This window comes from Equus caballus, chromosome 24 (genome assembly GCF_041296265.1).
Source record: "Equus caballus isolate H_3958 breed thoroughbred chromosome 24, TB-T2T, whole genome shotgun sequence".
Classification (NCBI taxonomy): domain Eukaryota; kingdom Metazoa; phylum Chordata; class Mammalia; order Perissodactyla; family Equidae; genus Equus; species Equus caballus.
In genome coordinates this window covers 50,522,528-50,545,985 of record NC_091707.1, presented here as the reverse complement: position 1 = coordinate 50,545,985, position 23,458 = coordinate 50,522,528, and the positions used below count along the sequence as shown (strand labels likewise).

Here is a 23,458-nt window from a genome sequence, read left to right as displayed (position 1 = left end):
TCAGTGGTTCCAGTGTGTTGCGTCCAGCGTGGTACATGGCGGCCAGCAGGATGCGTGCACTGAAGCATCTTCAAGTGTGACTTCTGCTGTAGCCACACTGGCTGAAGTACTTACTTTTAAAATATTTGTTAATCTTGTTGCCTCATAAGAACCCCAAACAAAAGCAAAATTTTGGTGTGTACTTTCATCTTAGACTAAGTGTGTCGTTCTGTTTTATTTTTGCAATTTTACTGAGTTTTTACTTTTAAAAAATTTGTACTTAGCTAAGTATTCAAGATTCAAAATCATGTCAATTTTTCAAAACTCATGAATGTTACTCATTTTCCTGAAATGTTTGTTTCTCTCAGTTTTCTTGCTCTAACATTTACCCCAGAGATCACGGCCTAGTTTCATGTGACAGACATTGTCACTAATAATAAGGAAGCATAGTACTGCCTTGCATCCTGTCTAATGATGCGTTCTGTATTATTTGATACTCATTAATGATGGCCAGTATTTCTGTGCCTTTTAACTACGGACGTGATCATTTATGTCATTGAGCCTCAGAAACTGCAAGAATGTTGGGTAGGGTTGTATGAATATTGAAAGTTTAGAAACAATCGCAGATTAATTAAATTATGGTTTATTTGTATAATGAGATAGCCATTAAAAATGATGATATTGATTTGTATTGACCCTGAAAGAGATTCTCATTGTAGTAACCAGAGATAAAAATCAGGTTTTGACAGTCTTTGTTGTGTGATTCCGTTTGTAATGAAAGATACGTATATGTAAACATTTATATACATTTCTGTGTAGGAAAAAGTCTGGGAGATGATGCAGTATAACAAAATGTTAATAAAGGTTATCTTCAAGTGATAGGACTATATGGGGTTTTAAAAAATTTGCCTACCTTTATTTTCTCACATTCTACACTAAAAAACCCAAGGAAGAAAAGAATTTTCTAGTTAACAGGAATAGATCAAATGAATAGTATTTTTTTTAAAAGATCCTACAATGTTTGTTTTATGTAATTTTGGTATTAGCTATATAGTCAGCAGTACATTATAAGGTAGGTACCTGGGGCCACCTTGCAGCTCAGACCTGAGAAATGCTGACTCTCCAGTGGGGCTAAGCAATTGGGAGGTCTCATGCTTTGGGTATTTTCTTAGCTTTTTCTCATCAGCTTTTAGTAAAGCCAGGAATATATTTGTTTTCTTGCCAACATCTGGAAAAGAGCTGATTATGTTTGAGCTTGATGCTTAATTTTTCTTTCTACTTCTAGATTCCAGAATGTCTGCGGGATAGCTATCCCAAACCGGACCAGCCCTGTTACCTGTACGTGATAGGAATGGTTCTGACCACACCTCTACCTGATGAACTCAACTTCAGAAGGCGGAAGCTCTATCCCCCTGAGGACACCACAAGATGCTTTGGAATACTGACAGCCAAACCCATACCTCAGGTGGACACTTCTTAATGTTTTTATGTTAAAAATATCTTGTTTTTTTTAAAAAAGGAAAAACTTCTTAAGAGTAACAGCCTTTTGTTACCTCGGTATGATTAATTTTTATGAATTGAGGTATCTTTTCTATTTCCTGATAGAAAGCATCATTCCTCTTTGAAGTTAACTATTTGTAATGGGATAAAATGCCTGTTAACCTTGAGGGGTGCTTTATTTTTCTTTTTGTTAAGATTCCGCACTTTCCTGTGTACACCCGCTCTGGAGAGGTTACCATATCCATTGAGTTGAAGAAGTCTGGTTTCACGTTGTCTCTGCAAATGCTTGAGTTAATTACAAGACTTCACCAGTATATATTCTCGCATATTCTTCGGCTTGAAAAACCTGCACTAGAGTTTAAACCCGCAGACGCTGACTCAGCATACTGCGTTCTACCTCTCAATGTTGGTAAGAAGCGCCTGGCTCTAGAGCCGCCACTTTCGCTAGCTAAGAAATGAAAGTTGTGCTTGACAGCTAGCTTGTCTGTACTACAGAAATCTCTTACTTTGATAACTCTGAATTAGACACATGTATGAATATACAGCTTAAGTAAGAATCTTATCTGTATTATTATATTTTACCAAGCTAAAGAGTCTTTTTCTTCCCGAAGTTAATGACTCCAGCACTTTGGACATTGACTTTAAATTCATGGAAGATATTGAGAAATCTGAAGCTCGCATAGGCATTCCCAGTACAAAGTATTCAAAGGAAACACCCTTTGTTTTTAAATTAGAAGATTACCAGGACGCAGTTATCATTCCAAGGTAGGTGTTCAAATGGAAAGCAGAGTGCTGGCGATCTTTGTTTCAGAAGACTCACTTGTTCCTGGGGACGGAGTGGACTGTGACTTCTCCGTGGATGTTACTGTAGCAACTTGAGGCCTCTCCTTACCGTGGACGTGTCTTCTCCAGTTTATTTCCTTAAAAAATGAAACCTGAAAACACTGTGGGGGTGGGGATTTTACTCTGTGAAGGTCAGATAATCTGAATGCTGTTGCTTTCTTCCTTTAATCCCTAAAGTCTGTAGAGTTTGATCATGAATAATAATTTCTTAAAATTTTTATAAGAAATAAATGTTATTAAGTGCAATGAAAATAGTAAGTCAGAATGCTTTTTTCCTTATTTTGTAAAAATTTAGGAGATGAAGTTTTTGAGCAATAAGATTAAATATAGACACTTGTCAAGGAATTAGAGTACAACTGTAATTCAGCTTTTCTTTCCTTTTTTTTATTGTCTTTTTGCACCTGAAAGCCATATTTTTAAATGTTAGCTGTCGTCAAACTATCAATGTCATAAATGGTGCAGTTTATGTGGCAAGTGTCTTTCATGTTTAGCTTTAGTAATCTACAAAGTATTTACTCAGTGTGGATATTGAAAGTTTTCTGTACTGTTATTGATGAAATGAAGAGATATTTCAAGGGGCCATTTAGCTTTCATGTGTTATCAACCTATAGATATTTAGAAGGTTAATAGCGAAGAAGGTAGAATGGAGTCAGTCTTTTACTTGATATAAATATAGTTCTCGTCTCAGATCCACTTGACATGTTGTTTGGAATCCAGGTTTTCATCAATGTTATTTATTTTTAACCTTGTGAACTCCTACTTTAAAATCATAATTTGCATTTCCATATTAAAAACAGTTGTGTTTTGAGAGTAGTTGATTTAAACCAAAAAGTCACTGATTGTTTTTCTTTTTTAGATATCGCAATTTTGATCAGCCTCACCGATTTTATGTAGCTGATGTGTACACTGATCTTACCCCACTGAGTAAATTTCCTTCCCCTGAGTATGAAACTTTTGCAGAGTATTATAAAACAAAGTATAACCTTGACCTGACCAACCTCAACCAGCCGCTGCTGGATGTGGACCACACATCTTCAAGGTGAGGCGTTTCAGAAATGGTGCTTTGGTTTCACTTGAGGCATTGTTTCCAGCAGTCAGTAGGCACGTGTAGAGGTTTGCTGTCCTGCCCTGTGTCAGCGCTGCCCCCCCCCCCCCCCCGCCCCCAACAAGATCGGGAGATCCTTTGCAAACACAGTTGCCCAGAGTGTGCCCCAGGGTCTACAGTTGGTGATTTGTGGGCACACTGAGGTGGTAGGACCACTGTGAGAGTGTACTTGTTTCTGTCTGTCTGATAAAATTATTTTGACATTCTATCTATAGACTTAATCTTTTGACACCTCGCCATCTGAATCAGAAAGGGAAAGCTCTTCCTTTAAGCAGTGCTGAGAAGAGGAAAGCCAAATGGGAAAGTCTGCAGAATAAACAGGTAATGAGTTATTGTTACTAGCAAACTTAATATTTTTAGAGATAAACTTGAATTTATATTATCAAGTAAACTGAGTGAATTTTTTTGAAGTTGCCCAACCTTTAGGTTTTGCTTTATTTTAATTAGCATTCTGTGTTGACCAATCTTTGAATGCCTTTTTGGTGAGTTGGAGAGGTTTGGCTTTTATACTTGGTCCATTGATACAATTATATCATGAAATCATCCTTATAAGTCCTAGGATAAACCCCATTTTCCTTAAAGGATTATTTGTAAGTAAAATAAAAAAATAAAAAATAATAAAAATAGAATATTTTTAAAAAGAAGATTTTGCTAGCATTTATGATTTTCGCCTTTATGAGTGAAATTGGGCTTAAACTTTATTTTTTATTCTTCTGTGTGTTTGCGTTATATTTCTCTCTCCCCATGTTTCCTTGCTCAGATCCTGGTTCCAGAACTCTGTGCTATCCATCCAATTCCAGCGTCACTGTGGAGAAAAGCGGTTTGTCTCCCCAGCATTCTCTATCGCCTTCACTGCCTTCTGACCGCAGAGGAGCTCCGAGCCCAGACGGCCAGCGATGCTGGCGTGGGAGTCCGATCGCTCCCCGTGGATTTTAGGTACGCCTGTGCTCTCAGCCAGAGGAAACGGGTCATTAAACCCTATTCTCAGAAGAACTGAACTAGGTTCAAATTTTAATTTCATGTAAAACCATTCTTGAAAGGTTAGGAAGATCACGTGGGTGCCTAACACATGAAATGAAGGCATCGTTTGACTCTTGAAGTGGAAATCTGTACGTTGCATCTTTGAGTCCTATGTTCTCGTAAAGTTACAGAGGGAGATGAGATCTAAGGTGACAAGTCATTGTTCCTCCATCAGTTTGATGGCACGTGAAGTGGATGTGGGAGCAGTTCTTTGTTACTCTGCCGACATTTTAAGGCTGCTTTCTCTTTTATAAAATCAAATGTGTATTAAAAGGCAGTTGCCTCAATATGTTCTTTGTCTCCCTCGTTTTCTTCCCACTGGTGAAGTCTCTGCGTTCTAAGGAAGTTGTTGGTTTAACCACTCAAATTAATTTTGGTTATCCAGTTGGCAAGACCAAGATGGTTCTGAGGATTGAGGAACCTTAGAATGGTAAAATCACAGCTGCATTTATTGAGTACTTACTACAGTGTCAAACACGGGTTTAAAAGCTGTGGCCCGTATTAGATCATTGACCCATCGGGACAATCCTGTGCAGTAGGAATTGTTGTTAACCCCTCTTCCGAGTGCGGAAGCTAAGGCACAGAGAGATTATGGACATTGCCAGAAGTTACCCAGCTACTTAACTGGAGGGCCTGGGATTGTAGCCCACGCAGCCTGTGGCCCCAGGTCCTGCAGGGTGATCCCAGACTCCATGGTCGCCCCCACCACGTGCTCTAGGGCGGAGGGTTAAAGCAGTGCGGCCAATCGTTTCTCCCTTTGTAATTGATGTCGTGCAGAGTTCCTGTAATGTCGATTTCTGCCTTGGAAAGGTTTGCCTTCTAAAATAGTATATTTATAGGGATCTTTATATGTTTTATTCAAATTGCTCTTGCTCTAAGCCGAGCCCTGTTCAAGGATCTGATGAAAGGTTATAAAAATGTCTTTGCAGATACCCTAACTTAGACTTTGGGTGGAAAAAATCTATCGACAGCAAATCTTTCATCTCAACTGCTAACTCCTCTTCAGCTGAAAACGATAGTTACTGTAAGCACAGCACAATTGTAGTCCCTGAACATGCTGCACATCCAGGTGCTAATAGAGCCCCCTCTCCAGAACACCGTGACCAAATGTCTGTGAGCTGCAGGACGCTGCTCAGCCGGCCGCCCGGTGAGCTCCCAACTGAAGTTTCAGCAGATCTGGCGGCAGTTAATGGTCTTTCTTACAATGGAAATCTTGCCAACGGCAGTTACGATTTAGCTAACAGAGACTTTTGCCAAGGAAATCAGCTGAATGACTACAAGCAGGAAATACCTGTACAACCAACTACCTCATCTCCCATTCAGAGTTTATACAATTACGAGAACCAGCCCAAGCCCAGCGATGAATGTACTCTACTGAGTAATAAATACCTTGATGGAAATGCTAACACATCTACCTCAGATGGAAGTCCCCCGACGGCCGCGACGCCTGGTACTGCAGAAGCTGTGAAAGCGCTCAAGGCCAGGGCGGATTCTGAGCAGAGTCCTTCTCCTGGGTACTCCTCGAGGACTCTGGGCCCAAATCCAGGACTTATTCTTCAGGCTCTGACCCTTTCAAATGCTAGCGATGGGTTTAACCTGGAGCGGCTGGAAATGCTTGGAGACTCCTTTTTGAAGCATGCCATCACCACCTATCTATTTTGCACTTATCCTGACGCTCACGAAGGCCGCCTTTCATACATGAGAAGCAAAAAGGTGAGAGAGAATCCTTTTATTTTGAGAAGTTACAGTGGTTCCTCAGTGTGCATCCAAGCGGTTTGAAGCATTGGGTAATTTCAGAAAGAAGGGAAGCCTTCACCTCAGGGATTGCCGCACGGACGCGTGCAGACGCAGCCGGTGGCATTTCTGCCCAGGCGCGGGCATGAATCTGTTTTTCGCTGATGAAGCACTCTGGGTTTGGGGCTTTGCTGATCTGTTTGTGCCTTATTTATTGGTAGAAATTCAGTTCAAATGAGACTGAATTTGTGAGAGCGTGTGCGTCTCCTAGATCCTGAGGCTGATGGAAAGAAAGAGTGTTCAAGGAACTTGTGTTTTACTTTAGGTACTCAGGAGGATGCTGTCTTGGCATACAAGGCATACAAGCATGGCTAAGATGCAAGTCTTTCCTAGGGGAGCTCATCTTCAAGGGTTTGGAGAGCAGAGAGGGGAGGGAGCAGCACCTTCCCCAGCTCAGGGACTCTCCAGTGAAGGAGAGTGACTCCTGCCAGAATTCTGAGTGAGCAGTGCTTGACAGCCCAAAGGAAGGGCGGGATCTTAAGCTTAGTGTGCATTTAAGATTTAAGGAGGAAAAGTGATGAAGGTAAAATATTTAAATGAAGATAAGAGGTGTCACAAGGCAGCACAAGTAGTTTACAAAGCTGCTAATTGTGCTAAGCACTCAGCAGGAAGGAATGTCACTTGTGATCAGGGAAGATGTTGATGGAGGAGGTGCGTTCACAGTGTGGAAACAATGAACACATGGCAGAGCCCCTCTGCTAAACTGTGGCGGTCAGAAGTATGGAAGGACCTGAGAAGACTTACAAAGGCGGGTGGGTGGAAGCTGTCTGGAGGAAGATCTTCAGGGCTAGGCTGGGAAGTTGTAGCCCTCTTGAAGGGTTTTTACATAAGGGGCCATCAGTGAAGTGGTGGTTTTAACTCACTCTGGTAGCAGAGTGCAGTGCAAGTTGGAAAGCCAAACCAAACCAAGCTGAGCCATTGGTTGGGCTTTGAGTGTAAGCTTCTGCAGAGAATGGAATGGACCTGGAGTTCTGGGGGTGAGGAAAGACTGAGGGGAGTGAGATTTCACAGGAAATAAGGATTTTAGCTAACACTCACAGTGTTTAGCCTAGCCAGATGCTACTATTGTCACTGTATGTATATTAATTACCTAATTTAATTCTCATTATATTTCCGTATCCTTTTATTTATAATTGCGTATGCTTTTATTATCCTCATTTTGTAGATGAGGATACTGAGGCAGGAGAGGTTAACTTGCCCAAGGTCACATGGCAAGCGCGTGGCAGAGCCCAGACAGTCTGGCTCTTCACCATCACACTGACCTACGTCTGGTGCTACTCTGTAGCCCAGGCACTGCACTGAGCCTTTTACAGACCTCCTCTCACTTATCTTCACCGCGAGCCCCTGAGGGGTAGCGATCATGTCCCCGTTGCAGGTGAGAACACTGGCCTGGAGAGTTTCATTAGCTTGTATAAGGTCATCTAGCTAGTCTGGGCTGCTCCGGAGTGTGTCTGAGGCTGGAGTCCATACCCTTCTCTCTGCCTCCAGTCTGGGTGGGAGGCAGAGGCACTGGTGATGCAGTAATGACAGCCATATGAACCAGGAAGCTGGGGTGGTGACGGTGCAGTTGGTGAGGTAGACAGAAATGAGGGAAGTCAGGCTTAGGGTTTTTAGACCTCACGGATTTTCAAGTGAAGTGTTCAGATAATTGAAAATTTAGGGCTTAGATACGGTTTGGGGGAGTGTTCTTCATAAGTGTGATAATGGAAGCTCTGAGAACAAATGGGATTTCTAAGGGCTGGTTGCAGGAAGAAAATATCAGAGGCTAAAAATGAGTATAAAGTAACAGTATTCTTTGTTAGGTAAGAAATAAATTGTTGATATTTTGAAAATTCATCCGTTTGCCCGGAAAGCTTTGCCTCCTCCTTGCCCGCAGAAAGCTGTATCACTCGCTCAGCCTGGTGTGGAAGGCCCTTTGGTTGTGCTCACACCCAGATGCGCTCGTCCCCTGACCAAGTTAAGCGCCTCGCTGTGCGTCTGCGAACTCAGGCCCACACCCTCGCTGTGCTCCTTCTTGGCATGCTCGCCCCGTTTCTGCTTGTTGAGTTCTGCCTGTCCCACCTTGTGCCTTACCTGGGTCCTTCCTCCTTAGTTCTTTCTGCATTTTCCATCCTGCCGACCATTCCTGTTAACTTAGAGTGTGATTTCCATCCCTTTCGAGTCCCCGTTGCATTTCACCGTCTTGTTGGCATTTGTGGCCTGTTCTCAGCATGGGCAAGGAGACTAGCATTGACTTAAGCTGCTAGGTTTCAGGCGGGTGGGAGAGCACGTTAGCGCACAGTGAGGGTCCTGTGTAGACTCCTGTCCCTCCCAGCCGTGTGCTTGGCAGGGCCTGCTCCTCCGTCTGGCTGACTGTGTTCTCGGGGCTGCCTGTAGTGTCTCCCCCATGGCAGGTGCTCATTCAGGGATAGCGAGTATGTGGGGAAAAGGCTCGAGAAGTACTTAAATCAAAAGGAACCCAGTTTTTAGGAAAGAAAAGTGAGATGGATAGTTCTAGACCCTAGCTTCCGAGTGAAGATAGAAGACGTGGAGTGATGGAGTAAATTAGGGAGAAGATGGAGGCCTGAGGTAAAGCAGACCGAGGGCAGGCGGTAAAACTGTCTTCTCGAGGGGCATGAACGTGCAGTTGCTCTTACTGCCTTTTGCCCTACTTTAAAATGGTTGAACAAAAATGTCTTAAAATGCCATCCCAAACAAAGGAATAGTGTTTGAGAAAACGCTACAATTGAAATCATATTTGTGGCCTAGATTCTAGGAATATAAAATTACTTTAGCTTTGTTCAGTGTGAATTTTCACTTTAGATCATTTTCCCCTTTTATTTCATTGGGAATATTGTGACACCTTGGACTTTTTATATGGATTCTTTTCTCTTCTGATAGCCCCAATTAGCAATTTGCATTTATATTATCAAGTTGTGCTTTTAAAAGTTTGAAATTGTTTGAACTGGTTCTTCTGACTTTATAAGAATTTGCATATTTATAGACATCAATTTTTTCTGATCTACATTTTATATTCAGAAATATTCATCTAACTACACTAAAGGATATGGAATACATGGGAATTTAATATTTCCCATTGTGAGTAGGTAGGAAAACTATACTATCCTTGTAACTGATGCCCAGTTATGAAGGACATTTAGCTGAGAATATGTTAATATGCCTGGTATGAATTCCTGCAGTGATCATTTGTGGATAAGTGTCTCATAAATTTTTTTTGCTAAAGGTCAGCAACTGTAATCTCTATCGGCTTGGAAAAAAGAAGGGACTGCCCAGCCGCATGGTGGTGTCGATATTTGATCCCCCTGTGAATTGGCTTCCTCCTGGTTATGTAGTAAATCAAGACAAAAGTAACACAGATAAATGGGAAAAAGATGAAATGGTAAGTTTTTGGTAACTGGAAGGATTTATTTTTTGGTGAGGGGGAGAAATTGTTCTATTAATTTTTTGTTTCTTTTCCCTGGTATGTTTAGAGTAGAGTAGATATTTGATATATTAGTTCTTCTAAATTGACTGTCTTTTCATTGAATTTAGAAACAGTGTTGTAATTTTGATGGAGGGCAGTTTCTGTTATCTTCTTTTCCAGAAGCTGAAGAGTATCTGATGTCGTGACTCCAAAAAAAAAAAGCACAACCCCGTAGCATTTCCCATCCATATTGCGTATTACAGTTTCTCCCAGATGCTTCGCTCTGTTCAGTGAATGACTTTCCAGTGAACTGTGCTGTCTAGCCCTTCCGTGAAATAATTGCAGTAAAATCTTGCTTTTCTAGCTCAGGGTTTTCACAATTAGGACTATTTCTCTTGTGACCCCAAAACCAAAAAAAACCATACATAAAGCTTGCAGTTTTCTAGAAATAGTTTAAATCTTGCCATTGACTTAAGAAGACTCCAGATATTGGCTACAGCTGCTCCGTTTTGTCTTGTCTCGAAGGCCAGCAGAGGGCAGCTCGGAGGGCCTCGGAGGTGGAGGGGACCCGTGGCAGTGGGCTGGGCAGGACTTGGCACGTCTGCAGGTGAAGGGCCGGCTCTCAGGCAGTGTCACTTCTCCAGCATGCATGTTGCCTTAATGAGAAACTGGCTCCTTGATACTTCATTTTTACTGCAGGCCAGCAGTGACACTGCCACTCCTTTCACAGGTTCTATTTTCTAAATGCACGTTTTCTTCACATCTCCTTTCTGACGTGTATTTCCTACATATCTGACTTAAGTATTTCCACGTAGCATGCTCTGTGACTCTGTTTGGATTTTTACCTATTTATTGAGTATATTTTTAACTCATGCAGTATTTGACTTATTAAAGAAATTAAACTTGTCTGGAAAGCATTAAGAGAATATTTTAATGTAAGTTGGGTTAGAAAAATTACGTATTTTTTAATTAGTGTAGAAATAGGTAGAGCCTTAGAGGAAAATGTGTAGATTTTGAGAACTTAGAGAAAATATTGTATTTCTGTGAAAAATATCCCAGTAACGATTACCCTGTCTTGGAAATACTGTTTCATAGTATAATGGTTCTTTTAAAAAACTTTTTAGCATAAAGTTGACATTGGCATGTCCTTTTGATTTTAAGAAATTTTTTTAAGATATGACACAGAATTTTTATTTTACTTTCCTTAACATTTTAGATTACCTGGCACGTTGGTTCTTTTGAATACATTAAAAACACTGTTCATATTTTCACTTAATAAATTGAAATAGGTCCTTACATGATGCTGGAAAGCATGTGCATGTTCCATTCCTGTTGTACCCGCCTGCGTCCTCAGCAGATAGGAGTAAGTGAAGCCTTTGCACATGGAGGCCAAAAGTAGTCATGCCTCAGGTGGGAAGCTGCCATGAACTGTAAGAGAAACGAGAGCTTCATGCTGGCGTTTCTTTAAAGGAGCTTGAAGTGCTCTTGGAAACCATCTAGTGCGTGGAATCCCATGAGTTTGCAGCTAAAGAAATGGAAACCCAGATGCATTACAGAACTTCACCCAAGAACACAGCTTATTTGTGGTAAAACCCACTTCTTTGTTTTTTGAGCTCTGCCAAGTTTAGCTTACAGTAGCGCCTTTCTAAGGATATATAAGGATTTTTTTTTAATTAAAAAATTATTCACTTTGATTTTTTTTAAATTGCGTTTTGGCCTTTTTTTCTTAAGGACCACACAGTAGTCAAAAATATCTCATGTCCCTTAGAAAAGTATAGGATTTTAACAGGAAACAGTTCCTAGAGGCCTGCCGCTGTAGTTTCTTTTGGTGTTCTTTCCTTTCTCTTGAAAAAATTTTATAAACTTTTTTTAATAAAAAAATGTAAAAGTATATAGTTGTTGATACATGATTTGGCTCACTGCTCTTATTTCTTTTCAAACAAATATGCTGTATCTCTTTTGAGTCTGGCTTAAAGTGAAATACTTGCAGTGTTTAAAGAATGCTTGACAAAAAGTTTGAAAACCTCTTTGTCAGAATACTCTGGAAAATGGTCATTGTGGAAATTGATGATGGGTGAAGCCCACCCTCCTGCCGTCCCCCCAAGGTGAAGCCTTGTTGTTGCTAGTGCACAAGAAATTTGGCATCTTTCTAGCATTGCAAAAAAGTCACATCATTACTGAATCCTTGCCCGTTATTAAGGTTGTCATTCACAAATAAGCTTTTGCCAAAGAAATTGGAATTAGCAAAGATCTCCTGACAGAAATTGGATTGTTGTGTTTCATGTTAGTCTAAATTTTCTTGTGTTTTTGTCAGTCATGCTCTAATCTGTTTCCCTGATTACTGTAGCTCAGTGGAGGGAAAGCATGCTTTCCCAAGTTCATGGCTTAGTTCGCTGATCACTTTTGGTTTTCAAGCAAAGCAGTTTAGTTTCACATTGTAGCAAATGTACTTTGAAGTGGAGATAGGGACAGAAAAACTTTATCATAAAACCTTATTGTACATTTTTAATATATGAAGATTTTTAAAATATATTTATCAATTTTCATATTTTACTCCTACTTCATGGCAGAGATTATGCTTTTTCTACATCTGGAATTTAATTTTATTAATTCGAAAATCTTGAAAACATTTTAAAACATCGTCAGCAGAATTGAAGCTCTCTCTGATCGGCACGTGAGTGCTTTCATTGTGTGCCCTGCCGAGTTAGAATTCTTAGCTGCAGTTTTGGCTCGTGGACATTAATTTTAACTTTATATCCATGGACAAAATCCTTAACTTAAAGCTTCATGCTGGCTGAAGGTCATTTTATAACTTAGAAAATGAACATTCAAAGAACATGTTTTCCTTTGTTTATATGATTAAATAACTTATTTTATGTTAATTGAAAACAAATGGCCGTGATTTTAAAGTTGCCTTTTAGTATTTGTGGTTGTCATTTGAAATTATCCATAACCCTTGCTTTTATTGAGTTTCAAACCCTTTTAAAAACAGCAGCTATGTCTCCCCTGCTTCCCCATTCCCCCTGGTTTCAGACAAAAGACTGCATGTTGGCTAATGGCAGACTGGACCGGGGCTTGGAGGAGGAGGAGGAGGAGGACCTGCTCTGGAGGGCTCCGAGGGAGGACGCCGACGATGACGACGATTTCCTGGAGTACGATCAGGAGCATATCAAGTTCATAGACAACATGTTAATGGGATCCGGAGCTTTTGTCAAGAAAATTTCTCTTTCTCCTTTTTCAACCACTGATTCTGCATATGAATGGAAAATGCCCAAAAAATCCTCCTTAGGTAGTATGCCATTTTCATCCGATTTTGAGGATTTTGACTATAGCTCTTGGGATGCAATGTGCTATCTGGATCCTAGCAAAGCTGTTGAAGAGGATGACTTTGTGGTGGGGTTCTGGAATCCGTCAGAAGAAAACTGTGGTGTTGACACAGGGAAGCAGTCCATTTCTTACGACTTGCACACCGAGCAGTGCATTGCTGACAAAAGCATAGCCGACTGCGTGGAAGCGCTGCTGGGCTGCTATTTAACCAGCTGTGGCGAGAGGGCTGCTCAGCTTTTCCTCTGCTCCTTGGGGCTGAAGGTGCTCCCGGTAATTAAACGGACTGACCGGGAAAAGGGCCTGTGCCCGCCTAGGGAGAATTTCAGCAGCCAACAAAAGAACCTTTCAGGGGGCTGGGCTGCGGCCTCTGCAGCCAGCTCTCGCTCTTCTGTCTGTAAAGACTTGGAGTACGGTTGTCTGAAGATCCCACCAAGGTGTATGTTTGACCATCCAGACGCAGATAAAACCCTGAATCACCTTATATCGGGTTTTGAAAATTTTGAAAAGAAAATCAACTACAGATTCAAGAATAAGGCTTACCTTCTTCAGGCTTTCACACACGCCTCCTACCACTACAATACCATTACTGGTAAGGAGCCCCAGACCAAACTGCATTCTCTGAAGATGAGACCTTGCTGAATTGCATTATTTTGGCCTATTAAAAAAAAAAAAGCTATGCATGTACAGAGTTAGTGCTTAAGCTGCATGGTCGGGGGAGGAAGCAAGAGAAAAATGAAAGCACCTTGATTTTCCTCCTCTTTTTGGGAGCGTGCACTGCTCCTTCACTCTGGTAGCTGGGAGGCTAGCTCTCTCATGTCCTTACATACATGTCACTTTATATGCTGCATCGTTAGAGAAGGGTGAGCCTAAGTATTTTGTTTTATTTTTCCCGCTTTATCCTGCCCTACTGTCTTTCTGATGCCTCTCAGCACTGCTTTTGGTTCTTGATTTATTCGTGAATTCTGGAAGTGTTTCTATGTCCTTTTATTGTTCTTCCTGAACAAAGAGGCCCCTCTCTTGAGGTCTTTTTAAATCTAAAGATGAATAGCTTGAAAGAAACTGCTTCCCTGAGGGTGTCGTTGCACTTGCTCTGCTGTCGTCTGCTGTGCATGCTCCCGTTCTTCTCCTCCTTGGTTAATAGGCTCCCAACACATTCAGTTAGAAAGGAGACTGGAGGCCTAAAGCCCAGATCAGCTTCCGCTTGTGCAACACAGCTCAGGCTGATGTGTCTTCTCTGTCAGAGCAGTCAGTGCTTGAATCTAGGATGCCAAAGCAAAGTGTAAAGTTTGTATAAGAAAAATAGTGCAGGCTAAGATGATCAGAAAAATGTAAAACCAAACAGTGAAAAATTCTTTGACACTGGATCAGAAAGACTCAGGTGAGACTGAACCTGCTTTTCTTTGTGGGGAGAAGTGAGGCGTGGTTCCCGCCGCGCTCCACTGGAATGAGACCTGGGTTCGAGCCTGTTTCAGCCCTTCGTCTTGACGCCTGGGGATGCTGGGACTAGTGACTTCCTCTGTCCCCGTCTGTCCCCAGGGCAGTCCCTGTGAGAGCGCGGAGGTGTGCGTTAGCTCGAGAACGCTCACGTTCTGACAGCAGGCGCTTTTGCCTGAGGTCTTTGCTCACTTCCACAGCTCTTCTTTCTCAGTCTCTTGGTTTATGTCCAATTCAGCATTTCTAATTTGAGCTGAGAAAAGGGTCCTCTTGTACTGACTGTCATCTTGTGTAGCCACTGTAACCCGGGAGTGGCGGGGCACGGTGTCAGTGACGCGCATTCCAGAGTGTGGGTGGGGCGAGGTGCAGCGGTGGAGCACACGGTGCAGCGAGCAGGACGTGTGGTGGGGGTCTGGCCTCGCCAAAGCGGTGACGTGTGAGGGAGACTTGAGAGGAGCACCCGGCACCTGCCTGGCCAGCACGGGCCACAGGGAAGGGTTCAGTGATAATGACATCTCCTGGGAAATGCTGTTTTCTTAACAACCATTAGTCTTTGGGCCACTTAAGGATTTTATGACCCCGATTTATGTATCAGAAATGTGCTTAATTTGACCTTAAAATTTAATTTCCAGAGGCTTCACTAAGTATGATGTGAAAAATGATTTTGTCATTGAAGAACAGATATGAAAATGAACCCAAGTCTCTAAAATGGGTCTGGGGACCAGACCTTTCCATCAGTTATTATGTGGAAATTGCGTAAATGTTTTTGCCCAAGCTTAATGGCTCCACTTGGGGTCCTCCCTCAGATTGTTACCAGCGCTTAGAGTTCCTGGGAGATGCGATTTTGGACTACCTCATCACCAAGCACCTTTACGAAGACCCCCGGCAGCACTCCCCAGGGGTGCTGACCGACCTGCGGTCTGCTCTGGTCAACAACACCATCTTTGCGTCGTTGGCTGTCAAGTACGACTACCACAAGTACTTCAAGGCAGTGTCTCCTGAGCTCTTCCACGTCATCGACGACTTCGTGCAGTTCCAGCTTGAGAAGAACGAGATGCAGGGAATGGATTCTGAGGTTAGTGCTGTTTAAAAACACATTGAATTACGTGTTTAAAATAAGCCCTCCAGTGGGGTGGCCAGTAGTTTCAGAGTTCTGGCTGCACAGCTGTCCAGAGAGACAGCTGGAGGCTGGGGCCATGGTACCCAGCACGCTGGACGTTCTCTCAGGATGTGACTGGGTCGCGCTCTTCAGGTGGGCCTTTTAAGCTCGACTGCCCACACTGTGGTGCGTGTGGTCCTTCGAGTGGAGAGAGCAGCCAGGGCTCTCCGCTATCTTCCCGTGCCCCGTCCGTGATTCGGGCTTCCAGCGTCTAGGCCTAGAGCCAAAGGAGTGCAAATTGCCCCTGCCCCCAGGTGGCTCTCACCCTAGAGAAAGCTCACCATACTTCCTTCTGTCTTCCTTTCGGTTTAAAATGATCAGAAGTATTTGCCAAGGTCTCAGGTAAGCATCACAAATGTATATTCTGCTCCTACTTGAAATGGAAAAATCTCATTTAAAAACCAAACTTCTAAATTTTTAACCATTGGAATGAGACGCTTCTACTGTAAGTTCAGCCAAAGGTTCTTCGGTGATGGAGCTAATTCTAATATGTTTGTGAACTTTTCTGAAGTTTTGTAGGAAAGGATGTTGCTGAGATCTTTCCAGTCCCCTCTGAGCCTTCGCTGACATCCACCTGCATGCCTGTGTGCCCAGGAGAGCACTCTCGTTTCTCGTGCTTCCCGTTCTGCTTCGTTTGTTTGTCCTGTTTTTGTAGATTTCTTATAAGGATTCAAGGAGTTTATTTATAACTCTGGTAACAGTTTTAATTGGTCTTTCTTTAATTTGTTCCTTCCTTTTTTTTAATTGCACCAAACTGTTGTTGGGGAGTAGTACATTTCCTTGACTTTCTGTGAGAGAGATGAAGAGTCTAGACTTTGAGGTGTGGCCACAGGCCAAGTGTCAGAGATGGTAAACAGCACAGAAGACACGCAGAGGGCAGCCGGGGAGGCCGTTCCTCCTCTGCACTCCGGCCTGTGCCCTCCTCCAGGAGGATGACCTGAGCAGTGAGGACCACCTCCTGTGCATTCATTATTATTCCTAGCCCATTCCTCAGAAATACCTAACCTTAGAATTTGAGGAGTTAGCTACAATTAAATTTGTTGTCTTTTGATGACAGTGGGACATACTGGTTCTCTTAGTTTTGATCCTTTTCCTTCCCTTTGTTTATATAAACACACGTATGGAAGTTACAAAACCTGATTGGAAATGTCCTGGTCTGGCTTTTCTGACTTACCATTTGACCTTAAGCAAGTCTCTCCACTTGTCTGGGCCTCAGTTTCTTGTGTGTAAAAGGAGAGAATTAAACTTGGTACCTCAGAACCATGGTGTGTGAACAACAAGTGTCTTGTTTTCCAGGAGTCAGCATTATAAATGTGTTACCTAGAACTTCGTGCGGCTAAATAGTCCATTTAGAAATTACTATCCCCCCTTCTCTTTCACAGGTTGTGTTTATTTCAGAAGATACACATAAGCAAAAAGAAAATTAAATTATGCAAATATGCCACCTCAGAAATAGCCAAAATTATCATTTTGTGATGTTTTATTGCTAATGTGTAGAGATGTAAACGTACATAAAATATAGAGTGGACTTGTGTTCTGCATGGTGTGCTGTAACGTGTTCTTGTCGTTACTGCACTGTGGACGACCCTCCGTGTACTGACTGGCGTCTGATTTGCAGGAGGGGCACGCTGGTCGGTATGCGGCTATAGTGTGATGTAGTTAAACGGTCCTTTGTGGCTGGATGTATAAGTTGTTTTTAGTTAGGGCTTTTAGTAAACACAGATATGGTAAATATGCTTACATATCCAGTTACCGCCTTAGGATAAACTTGCCAAGACGGAATTGCTGCATCAAAGAATTATGAACTTTTAAAAAGCATTTGATACATATGTAAGTTTTTATTCTATTAATTTGAGTACCTACTTTGTGTCAAGTACTCCATTATAATGTGTGTTTATTAAGTGGTTTAATAAAAAGGGAGCTTGGAGGAACGTATCTTCCAGATAGAATTTCCCTGCCCAAAAATGGCCACTTCTCCCCAAAGCCGCGTACCCCTTTTCAGCAGTTCTAATTAGGATGCTGCCTAATCCTCGCCACACCGCCAGGGGGCGGAACTGTTTTGATGTGCAGTTCTCTGATTATAGGTGAATTTGAGAAGTTTTTTCATACGTGCATATCTATTTCTAATTTTGTGTTAAAGTTTTTGTTTTTGTTTAGAAGTTATTTTTTTTTCCCTTTTCTGAGTATAGAATACCAAATGGGAGGGGATTTTTTTCTTGAGAAGTTTGAAAAAACTTTTCTTTTTCAGCTAAGATAATGTTTGTGAAGAACCTGTTACAATGTGGTAGCCTGCCATAAATGTTTGGTATTGTTATGCTTGTTAAAGATATAATGAAAGTCATGTCCAAGAAAAGAGACACAGCTCTGTGGACTGCCTTTAAAAACAGCCTTTTTGCTGACGAGTCCCTTTTCTCTCTGTAATAGCTTAGGAGATCTGAGGAGGATGAAGAGAAGGAAGAGGACATTGAAGTTCCAAAGGCCATGGGGGATATTTTTGAGTCGCTTGCTGGTGCCATTTACATGGATAGCGGGATGTCCCTGGAGATGGTTTGGCAGGTGTACTACCCTATGATGCGGCCACTCATAGGTACTGCGGGCTCCCCTTCGAGAGAAGCAAAAGCAAAATTAAAAACAACTGCAAGGGGGTTATTCACATTTTTCTCTCATTTTGATTACAGAAAAATTTTCTGCAAATGTGCCCCGTTCCCCTGTGCGAGAATTGCTTGAAATGGAACCAGAAACTGCCAAATTTAGGTAAGCAAAAAATGTGCATGGAAAAAAGTTAACTTACTTAAAAACAAGGGGTGAAAAGTTCTCAGAGATGCCGTAAACTAAGGATTCTGAAAAATATTTCCCCTGGGGCATGCTCTTGTGCAGTTCCCATTTGTAGTCTGATTGACTGCTCCTTTTTATTTGTAGAGTACGCTGAATTAAAGGAGAAACCGCAGCCCTGTGTGTCAGGGCCGTGCGAGAAGTTGTAATGCTCGTTTCCTTTGTGTGCTGTCGGCGTGTACGTGAGCCTCTCGGCCTGAGAGAGCACACTCAACGCTGACTGACAATAATAATAAATACTTCTGACGTCTCATTCAAGCTGTTTGGCCTTTTTACAGCCCGGCTGAGAGAACTTACGATGGCAAGGTCAGAGTCACCGTGGAAGTAGTGGGAAAGGGGAAGTTTAAAGGTGTTGGCCGAAGTTACAGGATTGCCAAATCTGCAGCCGCAAGAAGAGCCCTACGAAGCCTCAAAGCTAATCAACCTCAGGTTCCCAACAGCTGAAACCCCTTTTTAAAATAAAAAAAAAAGCAGAATTAAGGTGGAAAATATTTAAATTGAAAGGGATGATTTAAAGTTGATGCTGAGTGGAATAAATTGAAGGCAGAATTTAAAGTTTGTTTGATAACAAGCTAGGTTACAGAATAAAACATTTAACATGTGTATAAAAATTTTGGAAACTAATTGTAGTTTTAGTTTTTTGCGCAAACACAATCTTGTCTTCTTTCCTTCTGCTCCGTTTAAATCACAAGAGTGCTTTAATGATGACGTTTAGCGAGTGGTCAGAATAATTATCGACAGTTTTGTTCTGTGTTTTTTGTTTTTTAGTTGGGTTTCCGTCAGCTTAGCTCTTAGTGTTCTGTTAGGAGGCCAAGGAGCTTACCCTCCCGCAGTCCCGGAACTGCCGCCGTGCTGACGTGCCTCCATCTGTGTGGTCGCCGTCCCACATGGCTGGCAAGCCCAGTAGAGTGACGCGGTTCTCGAGAGGAGGAGTGTGCCCGTGTTGTCTTTTCTTTCCATGTTATATCGTGTAAGATGACGTCTCCTGGTCACGATTGCACTTAATAGAATGGACAGATTGTAATTAACGTTGGCTGGCACGTTGGTGAATCAAATTTTAATTTTCTCATGCCATGTAGTCTTGCATAAAGAAGGTTCTTGCCTTAAAATTAAACCCCTCATGGCTATTCTTTAGTTTCTGATCTTTTCGGAACAAACTATTTTACATTCCCTTCATGTTATTATGCATCAGATGTTGAGACAGCGTAATATTTACAACTCTCTAGTCTAGCTGTAACTTAACTTATTACAGGATTATATTAGGATTTCTGTTATATGTGTACTGAAGACATTTTAAAAACCAGAGTATGTAGTCTATGGATTTTTTTAAACACTGTAATAAAAATGGTGTTTGGCTACATACCCAATTTTACTAAAAACCTCCTGCTAGGTTGTTCCACGGATGGAAATTGTTTGTGGCAAATAATTTTGCCCTGTAGGCTGTTGCTCTAACAAAATAAACTTTAGACATATCACACCTAAAATATGCTGCAGATTTTATAATTGATTGGTTACTTATTTAAAGAAGCGAAACAGAGCACCTTGACCCTTAGTCTTCTCGCATAAATCTCTTACTGTACTTTTCACGATGTTGCATGCATATTTCACCTACCAAAGCTGTGCTGTTTATGCCATGGAAGTTTAATGTCTGCAACAAACTGCCGTAATTTTGATACATCTGTGATTTAGGTCATTAATTTAGATAAACTAGCTCATTATTTCCATCTTTGGAAAAGAGAAAAAAAGACATTTTTAGGCATTTGCCTAAGTTTCTTTAATTAGACTCGTAGGGCCCTCTTCACTTAAATACCTCAGTTCTTCCTTTCTTTCGCATGCATGTTTTCCCCGTTTGGTGCTATGTTTATGTATATGCTTGAAATTTTAATTTTTTTTTTTTTGCACTGTAACTATAATACCTCTTAATTTACGTTTTTAAAAGCTGTGGGTCAGTCTTGCACTCCCACCAACATACCAGTAGAGGTGTGCTGCAATTTGCCCCGTTAATTATGCTTGAAGTTTAAGAAAGCTGAGCAGAGGTGTCTAATATTTTCCAGCACATCATTCTGAACCCGATGCTTCATGTAATGCTGCATTTATGTTTCGAATTTCAGTCGAATACTGTACTTCTTGCTCTGTCTGCACCCCCCACCCCAGGGAAACACCTCTGCACGTGTGCACACAGAAAACGGTCAGCTCCGCCTCCTCAGGAACCCTGAGCGAGGGGATGCGCAGCCTCTCCAACATGGTCTGCTGTCTCCAATCTTAAACTGAAGTCGAGATCTAAATTATTAAATGGGTTTCTGAGCAAATTAATTCAGGTGGACTCATTTTTAAAAATATTCAATTCTGATTTGGAACCTTAGATTTCTATTTGTTTTTTTTTTCAAAAAACCTCAATGTAAGGTCTCCTGGCAAGTTAAAACCAAGCAATTCTTGAATTACAGAACTGTAAACGTGTACAATTAGCAAGTAAGGCTGGATGTGAATTTTACTCGTGAGGGTGATTTGTGATGAAGTTATGTCACAAATCTCGTGATGATTTATAAACTACCTGATGCCAGGAGCTGAGAGCTTTGCATTGCATCTAATGCACTCATCCCAGTGTTAAGGGACTCGCTCGCCTCCTGGCACCAAAATCAGATTGTTTCACAGTTACAATTCCCGTTGGGAGAAAAATGCCTCAATATATTTTGTAACCTTAAGGAGAGTATTTTTTGTTAATACTAAAAAGTTCAGACTTGGATATGATTAGGTTATAACATTCTCAGGGGTTCAAATTTCCTGCTACCATTCAAAATGTTTATCAACAGCAAACTTTAGCTATTTCTTTTTTTTTTTTTTAGGTTGGAGAAAAATAGCTGATCTTAATTTGTGACTCATGCTTTGAAGCATTCTCTGATCCCCTGGTTACTAGTTAAAAAATAAAAACTATGAGTTAGACATACGAAATGGTTAGGAACGCTTTTGTGCTGCTGATTTTTAATGCTGTAAAGTTTCCCCCAGTTTAGCTTGTTGAAATGTTTTGCATCCATTAATTAAGGAAAAACTCAGTCTGTGTTGCCCCACTTTCCAACTGTGTGTGTCACCCTTTTGTTCCTGTGATTGCAATGTGCGACCGAATGTAATATGGAAACCCGTACTAGTGGGAGGTGTGATTGTGCCCAAGCACACGTGGACCGGACTGGAGAAGCGTGTCTTGAAAAAGCAACTGCAGAAATTCCTTGCGATGATTGTGTGGAGGTTATTGGCACGAGCCTTCATTGTAAATGTTTTTAATTTCTTTATAATATACTTTCAGCAGTCCTAACTATGCTGCGTTTTGTAATAGCTTTCTTCCCCCATTCTGTCCGTGTAGCACAGATAAACATGGCCCTTGGTACCGCGCTTTACCTCATTTCAAGGAAAATATGCTTAACTGAGAGGAAAAATGTGGTTTGGCCTCGCTGCTGTTTTGATTTACCGAATTTGAAAAAGATAATTATAATGCCTGCAATGTGTCATATACTTGCACAAGTTAAATAGGTCATTTTTGTCTGTGGCATTTTTACTGTTTGTGAAAGTATGACAAAGATTTGTTAACTGAACTCTTAATTATGTTGGAAAAATGTTTGTTACAGTTTTTTCTTTTTTCTTTTTTCTTTTTTTTACATTATGTGAAGTGATTAAATTTAGAATGACCTCTAACACTCCTGTAATTATATTTTAAGATACTAATATTTTTACTTTCTTAATGATAGCCTCCCCTCGGAAAGATTCAGATGAGCCTGCCTAGATAGCAAGGACTTGCGGCTGCCTTGGTTCAGCTGGTTCAGTTCATAAATGCAGTTACTCACGCAGCAGCCAGCTCTTGCAGTCGTTACCTGGAATCAGACGGTGCCTGCAGAGAGCAGAGACGATCGAGGTGCAGACCCGCCACAGGCCAGTCCGAAGGCCTGGTTGATTTAAAACTTGATCTCCTGCTCTGTTGGGCTGTCTAATCCTTTCACACAAAATTTCAGCCACCGAACTGAGACCTTGATGTCTTTATTTCCACTGCATCCGAAATCGTGTGAGAGTCCTTCCTAGTTAGTGTCACCTGCAGAAGAGAAACTCCTGTCACGTTTGTTACCATGCGGTTATTTTAATTACATTTAAATAGGTATATTTTTTCAACCACTGATTACTTTTTAGGAATTTAATTATTTCCAAATAAATTTCTTTATTTTATATTGTACATGAAAAGTTTTTAAGATATGTTTAAGACCAAGAATATTAAAATGATTTTAAAAGTTGTTGGGAGACGCCAGTAGCAATACCTAGGGAATTTGCATCGAGACTGTTGTGTTTTCCGCTAGCAGTGAAAATGATCTTTTGGAACTAACTTGTAAATATATTTTAATCGTTAATTGTTTTTTCCCTTGTCCGTTTTTATTTGGGCATCCACCACAGACAATTTAAATTTCGTAGATGCGCTCAGAACGCAGCAGCAGGGTACGTAGCAGAAATGCAAAGGTGGACAGGTAGTACAATTACTGGCTTTTCTGCTGTAAATAGAATGAAGGAAAATGACTCAAATCAAGTAAAACTAACACACATGATTTGATTGACAATAAAGTATTTGCCATCACATGCTGCAGCTGTTTGTCAGGAACATGGTGTCATTCATTCATTCAGTAATCACGCTGCAGAAATTGGCAGCCTGCACCTTATGCGTCACCATTACCTTTAGTCGTTTTTTTGTATTAATTGTAGCCAAGTAAATCTTCAATAAAGTTATGGTCTGTTCACTTTGTGTCCTTTCATCTTTTCTCATTTTGGTTCAGTTCAAATGGGTCATAACGTTTAAATTATTGTAGCAGAAATGATCTTTAAAATGTTTTAATTCCATGGTCATATAAAAATGCATGTTTTAATACGATAAAATCTTCTTTGCCACGTTCTGCTTCACATCTACCGATAGAGTTACGTAGTAACAGTTGTCTTTCTTTGCAAGATTTAAATAATATCAGTGTGTTTTTCTGAAATTCTGCCACATTGACTGATGTGTTCCAGGTCCTGGATTATTTATGACACATTTGACACA

At 41.2% G+C, this 23,458-nt stretch overlaps 1 protein-coding gene across 4 annotated transcripts in view; it reads left to right on the top strand.

Moving 5' to 3' along the window:
• The window catches only part of DICER1 (dicer 1, ribonuclease III), a 70,198-nt gene extending 47,036 nt beyond the window's left edge, over positions 1-23,162 (top strand). For all 4 annotated transcript variants that reach the window (XM_023628332.2, XM_023628333.2, XM_023628334.2 and 1 more), the window contains 13 exons: positions 1,265-1,444; positions 1,675-1,888; positions 2,091-2,244; positions 3,179-3,361; positions 3,643-3,748; positions 4,188-4,363; positions 5,377-6,160; positions 9,465-9,620; positions 12,678-13,560; positions 15,212-15,480; positions 17,989-18,151; positions 18,243-18,318; positions 18,675-23,162. In XM_023628332.2, the coding sequence (XP_023484100.2) occupies positions 1,265-1,444; positions 1,675-1,888; positions 2,091-2,244; positions 3,179-3,361; positions 3,643-3,748; positions 4,188-4,363; positions 5,377-6,160; positions 9,465-9,620; positions 12,678-13,560; positions 15,212-15,480; positions 17,989-18,151; positions 18,243-18,318; positions 18,675-18,840 (3,510 nt within the window). In that variant the 3' untranslated portion in view covers positions 18,841-23,162. The remainder of the gene's footprint in view (positions 1-1,264; positions 1,445-1,674; positions 1,889-2,090; positions 2,245-3,178; positions 3,362-3,642; positions 3,749-4,187; positions 4,364-5,376; positions 6,161-9,464; positions 9,621-12,677; positions 13,561-15,211; positions 15,481-17,988; positions 18,152-18,242; positions 18,319-18,674) is intronic.
• Positions 23,163-23,458: the final 296 nt, after the last annotated feature.